This window comes from Pygoscelis adeliae, unplaced genomic scaffold (genome assembly GCF_000699105.1).
Source record: "Pygoscelis adeliae isolate BGI_AS28 unplaced genomic scaffold, ASM69910v1 Scaffold283, whole genome shotgun sequence".
Classification (NCBI taxonomy): Eukaryota; Metazoa; Chordata; class Aves; order Sphenisciformes; family Spheniscidae; genus Pygoscelis; species Pygoscelis adeliae.
This window is the reverse complement of record NW_008824361.1, coordinates 301,864-309,146: the sequence shown is the minus strand read 5'-3', so window position 1 is coordinate 309,146 and position 7,283 is coordinate 301,864. Positions and strand designations below refer to the sequence as shown.

Here is a 7,283-nt window from a genome sequence, read left to right as displayed (position 1 = left end):
ATACCAAGGAACAGGATCAAACTGAAATAGCTTGGGGTCCTCTGTCCCATTTTTATTAAACTTCCATTAGACTTGAATCTAATCCATTGAGAGGGCATAATTATACTAGCTAAGACAATTTTACCTTGATTAGAAGACAAATCTGGCAATTTTCTGGTAATCTGGGGTTCACATCTAACCCAAATTAATGTGATTCTTAGGGATGAAGGTGTTTGCTCTGTGACAGGATGCATTTAAGTGGAATCTCATTTATACAATTGATTTATCTACCCATATAGCAGTCTAGAGAATCGAAGTGTTTTTCTTTAAGTGGTCCTTCCTGAGTAGAGATTGCAGTAACCTATCTGGGGTTGTGGTAAGCTTGTTCAGTTTATATTTTGGAAAACATTTAGCAGCACAGAGGTTTGAATCAGGGAATATATTCAACCAGCAGTGGTCTATCCTTGTCCTGTGGCACAGGTTAAGGACTTCGGAATAGCAGCAGTGAACTTACTTAGGTGGTGCTTTGGAGTAAGGAGTAACTAATGCAACTGTTGCTTTATTAAAAACAAAAAAAACCTCAATGTTTTTAATTTCAGCCACTCAGTTTTAGCAAAAGTCTTTTGATACTGAAACTTCATATGCTTTGTCTCAGTAGCCTTTGTTTTTATGTGACAAAATATAGACTTTGAGCTGATGGAGCACAAAATCTGAGTGCTGTAATAGCACCTTCCTATGCCTGAATATAGCTTTGGTTTTAAAAACTACAAATTAGTATGCTAGGGCATGCTTAGTGACACTAATTTGCCTTAAAATAATCAGTCTGCTATAAAAACAGTGTCTCAGGTAAGTGATATTAATACCAATTTCTGTATTGGTCCTGGGTGCTGAACAGTCTGCAGTGGTGGTCATGGTGTTGGATTGTAACCTAAATTTCTAATCTTTGACTTTGATGCCTCAAAATGGGCATTGGAAATAGGCAACCAGGCTATAAGATGGTGGGGCTTGGGATTGGTAGAAGTGACAGGATCTCCCTCAGAGGCCAGGGAGTGGAAGCGCAAAGTGAGAAAGACTGTAAGGAAATGTAAGTGAAGAGCAGAAGCTGCTGTTATCTCTCCTTCTTCCCACCAATTAAGTCCCCCAAAACTGTTCATGGATTACTGTTGTCAGGTTCACTCTGCCATCATCATGTCTTGCAGGAATAAGTACCTGGAGTGTGTGTGTGTGTGGTTTTTAAAGTGTGACGGGGAGGGGGGAAACCCTCATCTGTCCCAAATCAATCTTCTGGTGAGTGCCTCCTAGTTCTAGTGTGGAGGGACTTGTTGAACACCAGTCTTGCTGTTGCCTTGTTCATAACCCTTATGGTAAGGCAGCTGCTCCATTCCTTTAATCAATTTAGTTGCCCATTCTCTAACTCCAGTGCGTCCTCCTGGGGTGTGGAGAACAACTGCATGCACCATCAGGATGCAAATGTAGCAAGGCTTTATACAGTGGTAGAACTGGTAAATATTCATGCTTTACTGTTTCTCCACTGGTCTACCCTCAACATGAAGCCAAGCTTCCAGACATGTTTCAGAAGCAATTTATTCTGTAATTCCATTTGTTAGCTACAAGTGCTCTCCAAGGTCATAGGTTTTAGCATTAAATAAAGCAATTGATTTATAATCTCACAGACTGAGAATAAAGATAAGCAGCAGAGCAACCAGAGCCCTTGAGAATGTGTTTACTTTCTAACAGCTCTTAGTGGTATTTCCATAGGACACTGGTCACTAACTTCTTAGGAAAAAGAAAACAGTGACTTGGGAACTGGAGATGTCTCTTCTGTTTTCCCTAGAACAAAACAATTAGTTCCTCTCCATTTGATTTTTTATAAGTAAATTCTCTTGCACACTTATAAATCTTTTTCTAATATCCAGGAGTTTTTGTGTCCCCAAAAGATTCCTTATAAAAATTTAGCTAGTCTTTGTTGGTCAGAAATGTAGAGTTTAAAAGTAGGTTAAAAAAAAAGGAGCAATCGCTCGTTTTTAACGTGCACATCTTTGAGGAGCAGGGACCACTGCTAGTCCAAAAGAGAACTTCACTGGATGTTCAAATGATCTAAAATACGGCTTACCTCCAGTGCTTCCTTAAAAAAATGAAAATAATGTCTGAACTGGTCTCCCATCTCTAGAGGAAGTTGCTTCATGCTAGGGCTGAGGTAGGTTTGTAACACAGAGAAGTTGGTGTTCCATCTGCCCTCTGAGATGGTGAAAACTTTAATTGTCAGTCCCATGTTAAGTCTACTTAAAAATAGTGCTACCGAAACACATTGCTCTTATTTTAGCAGGATGTTAATAGCCATTGCACTCATTTTATGTGTTGCTCTGGCTCACTGGTGGCTCTGTGCCTCTCATGTGAAGTGGATGCTGTTGTCTAGCTGGTTTCTCTTTTGACTTGATGGCCTTTTTGACAAAAAGGATAAAGTATTTCCTATTACTCTATTGCATGTTATCATTGTGCTAATGGCTAATTCAGTTTGACTGTAGAAATGTATCACCTGCAAACCAGAATGTTGTTGTCTTTCAGAGCTGGCCCTGTTCTGTCTTGACAAAATAAAAACTTAAGTTCTCTTGTGAATTTTCAAATAGGTAAGCTTGTGCATAGGCAAGTGCTTACATTGAAACAAAGACTTCAAGCAGTGAGTGACAGGAATACCATTGAGCTAGTTAAATGCAAATAAGCCTTGCTTAATACTAAATGTATTTAGAAAACTTGTAGGAAAAAGGATGAAAATAACTGTTGCTATGCAAGTGAGCTGCTTGTCCTAATACTGATTAGTCCAGGGGGAAGCAGAGCTTTGCAAATATTAGGAATAGTTTTATATGATAAATAATCCACTTGATAGCTACTTAGATTGTTCATATTTTTCTTTGTAAATCGCTTACTAAAAGCTGACTGGCAGAAAGTGAGAACACTTGTACCAGGACTGGGCATAGATAGTGGAGGCCAAGTATGTGTTAGGCTTGCTGTGTTGGGTTTACCTGCCTCTCTCACAGCCAATGAACATCTGTACAGGTGATGTTTTATTTCTGCATCCATTTTCTCCCTGTAGTGTCTCTGCTGTTTGAAGGTCACAGGTCTGACAATCAATTTCGTTGGTTGATGCTTTTTACTAATTTTTTTAATGGTGTTTTAACTTTTTTATAGACATATTGAAATACTCATTTGTTATGTCTACAGCATGTGTCTATTGAAAAAAAAAATTGAATTAATGCTAGAGAAGCAAACCCACCCCAGGTGAGAGAGATTCTATTCTGTTCTAATAACTTGGCTTTTTACCAGACATTGTAATACTTTTTTCTTCAGCCACAGAAGGCTAAGGGTATAAGTTGAATCCAAGTAGATGAATCGCTGCCATCAGTTTAGTTGCGCTTTACCTGAATCCACAGGGCAGTGACCAGAAGCTGAGAGAGCAGATCAATTAAGATTGTGGTACAAGTAAATCTATTGTATTGTTATAGAGGCTTTAGATTATAAAATTCTTCTATAAAATAGGGTGAGCTGACAAGACAGGCCTGAATGGTGCTCTTGTCCTGTTTGTATAAAAAGTGATTAGACTAGGGTAGATCTAGGGCTTGGGGAGAGCAGTCTGGCTGCTTAGATGACTTCTTTCCCTCTCCCATTTTATTTAAATAGATGCATGCTTGCTTGCTGTATTCCCCAGCTGTAAGCATGTTCCTTTTCTTTACCTTTTGGAGGCTCGCGATTTTGCAGGCTTGACCCAGCCAGCTCATTTCTCCTCTAGCAAGCAAGCAGTCGTGAGTGGGACTATCTCCTGCCACTCACTGCTTCAGAGAAGTTTAGGTTCCCGAGTTAAAAGGCCAAGTTGCAAGCTATTTCATGGAATTATTTTATACCGTCAGACTGCATATCAACAATCCTTTCTCCCCATAGTTTAAAAATAACTTGATATCTCCTTTACAAGGACTTAAACTCTGGCATTTAAATTTATCTTCCCTTGAAAGCATTGCATTGCAGTGCCTTCAACTTCTCAGCTATGTTGAGGGGTAGAAAACTAGCTGTTACAGCTATGGGGGCAGCCTAAAGAGCTCTCTCGCTTCTTGTGATTGCATTAATGCTTTCTAATTGTAGAAAGGTATCTTAAATACCCCTGCTCTCAGGATTTTTCAAGCTATATGAATGTGAAACCTGATTAGTGTAAACTTAGTTTTGTCTGCTGCCGTTCAGAACTTGCTGCCTGTGGCTTTTAAACAAGTGCTGTGGTTTTAAAAAAAAAAAAAAAATCATGATAGGGACAGCAGAGATTGAAATGAATTACTGTGTGGAAGAACCCCAAAAGAAACCTCTCAAAGTGGTAGATTGCTTGCTTGGTGAAGAGATTTGAGGAGAGCTGGTTACTGACCATACCAACCTGGAGAGTCGGGGCAAATGCTACCCCAAAGTCCTTTCTGGGAGGAGTAGCAAACTTTTTGGCTCACTGAGGCTGATGCTCATGGAAGGGGGTACGTGTATGTGCACATCCGCCCTGCCCTGCCTGCAGTGACAGGGGCTGCAAGCACGAGCTCCTTCTAGGAAGCAGGTTTACTTCCCTGGTTGTTAGGTGTCTGATAGATTTCTCTCGAGCCCTTCCAAGCTGCGAAGGTAGCAATGACATTAGCTGTTTATAACCTGCTGCCTGTCTTTCTCTCGGATTTATTTCATGTAAAACCTCAGGCTTTTCTCATTTGCAGCTTAACTTCGTTATAAGGTGACTGCTTTTACTTCCAACTTCATTGATATCTATTACAAGCTTGCCCTGCAGTTCAAGGAAGAAGGTGCCTCGGGTTTCCATGAGCAACCCTAAGTGGAAGTCATAGTGTGCATGGCTTTTACAGTACTGATGATACATGTTTTGAACATCTGTTGTTACTCAGGGAATTTAGAAGGTTTTTTTCCACAAATACTGGTTTGCCCTGCATTAACACTTAAAAGTTCACCAAGCTGCTGTATATAGGAGCTAAGGGATGCAGCAATGTCACCAAGAGAAATCAATGGGCAGTCATCCATAGCACGTTGATTGTAGAGCGTACAGCTGAATGTTAAACATGTTTCCAGGGCAAGCTGTCAGCTTTGACGTTTGGGTACTGTGCAATGTAGATGGTGTAGCTGAACTGTAAAACCTCTAGAGCATCTGAACAAAGATCCTGGCTGTGGGAGGGAGATTGTGCGACCACAAAAAGTCCGTTTAAGTAAATGGAGATGTGGTTGTGTTTGGAGGGGATTAGAAAATGGTGCCTGAGAGCAGGAATTCCATGCTGTTGATGTGTGTGCCAGACCTGACCAAGGTGTTCTGAACAGCATATTTGCTAACCACAAATTGTGATTCTCAGCTCTGCCATACTAAAACATTTAGGTGGTAAAATACTCTGCTGGTAAGTGCATGTGTTGTGTTACACAGTTCTTAACCTATGCTTTTGTTCCTCAGTATTGAGTTCGACCGAGACTGTGACTACTTTGCCATCGCTGGAGTGACAAAGAAGATTAAAGTCTATGAGTATGGTACAGTCATTCAGGACGCAGTGGATATTCACTACCCTGAGAATGAAATGACCTGTAATTCCAAAATCAGGTAGGCGTTGACTTTGCATTTGAACTCAGAGGGCCTTTTCCATTTGCTTGTTCATGTGCAGTGACTGTTTTGCTTTCTTTATCCATTGTGGGAATGGGAGGGGAAGGGAGGAAAGCAGGAGCTGGTGGAGAGCTGGCTTTGAACTCTGGATGGGATCAGGTGGCAAAAGTACTGTTATTTGTGTATGCCAGGCTCATCCAAGGTAATAGCAGGCCCACATATCTGGAGGAGAAAGGGACATAGAGTAGTGAACTGCTTTTGTGTTCCTTGCAAATGCCGTTGGATACCTACTCAGTTAGAAGGAGAGTAAAAGTGGAGTAATGGATATGCTCCAGGTAAAGTCTTAGCTTGTCTCAAGGTAACTTCTGTGCCCAGTTCTTCCTAATAGCCACCAAGTCCTTCATGCTCTCTTCTCTTCATCAGCCAGATCCTTTCCATTCTGCTGAGAGGCTGCTAGTCCTCAGGAAATGTGCCTCATTTGCACCTTCTGCCTATGAATTTATGTCTGCCTGAAGTACTGTTCTGCTGGGCCTCATAATATCAAGCTCTTGGGGAAAAGCCCTTGCTTGGTTTTCGCTTCTGTGCTGCTATCATTACTATCAACCTATTTTTTATCTTCTTAGATGACTTAAACCAAAGAAATATAGACCACCATGTCAGAACTTCAATTGAAAGAATCCAGCTAACATAACTTAAAAATCCTAATTCAAACATTCTGTTAAAGCTCAAAAGTAAATAATACAGGCAATCAAACCAATTCAGTATTATAATACAAGTCTCCAGCATCTCTGAACTCATTTGTTTTTACTTTGTACTCCACATTTTAAAAACAGTAAAGCAGCCATAAAAGTGTAAGTAATAAATTTATATAACAGTCTGGCTTCCATGAAAACAAAATGTTGTGCAACAAGATTATTAATGTTTGCAAGCCTACTTTTATAGTGTAAAAGTCATGCTTAGTTTTGTAGTTGACATGTTTCTTAAGATAGATCAGTCACTCCTGCATCGCTCATGCTGATTATTCTCAGGAATTGTGTAACACTATTTTATGAAGGAAAAGATGTAAATGCAACTGACCCTGGGACTTGCTTTCAAGTTGGGTAAAAAACAGTCTGAGAGGGATTTGTATCGATAAGCCATACTGATTATGGAGCTTGTGTTTTGCTGGACTTGTGAAACGTTCAGCATTTTTGCCTGAGTCATAGCAGAGTTCACGCCATTCAGCTTCATTATTCTGAAGAGAAGAGCACAATAATAGGAGAACCAGCTAGCAGTTGATTAATACCTTTTGCCTTAATTAGAAGGGGAAAAGCAATGTGTGTTTGGTATTTCTCAGTCTGCCTGAGACAACTTCCAAACTTGCTTTGCAAATTTGACAGGGATCTACCCCGATGATCCTGCCAGGCATTAGAAAGTTGTTTGTTCTCCCTTCTCTGGCAGCTGCTGGTGAGGAGAGCCACGTTAGCGCCTTCAGTCATGTTACTCTTGTCAGCTTTGTGCTCCAGACAAGACACTGCTTGCATTCAAGATTTCTTCTCATTCTCAAATTTCATGCGTATCTACATTATATATCTGACGATGCTAAATGCATTGTCCTCTGACGCTGTGTGCCTCAGCGGAGGTGGACAGGGTCCTCTTTCATTTCCTTGCCCTAGTTTCTCTCATTCCTCTGAAGAAATGCTTTTCCGTGCCCCCC

At 40.6% G+C, this 7,283-nt stretch overlaps 1 protein-coding gene across 1 annotated transcript in view; it reads left to right on the top strand.

Annotated features, from left to right (window-relative positions):
* Positions 1-7,283, top strand: part of RFWD2 (ring finger and WD repeat domain 2, E3 ubiquitin protein ligase) — a 99,895-nt gene that overhangs the window by 50,532 nt on the left and 42,080 nt on the right. The window contains exon 12 of the mRNA XM_009319868.1: positions 5,444-5,587. Within this exon, the coding sequence (XP_009318143.1) occupies positions 5,444-5,587 (144 nt within the window). The remainder of the gene's footprint in view (positions 1-5,443; positions 5,588-7,283) is intronic.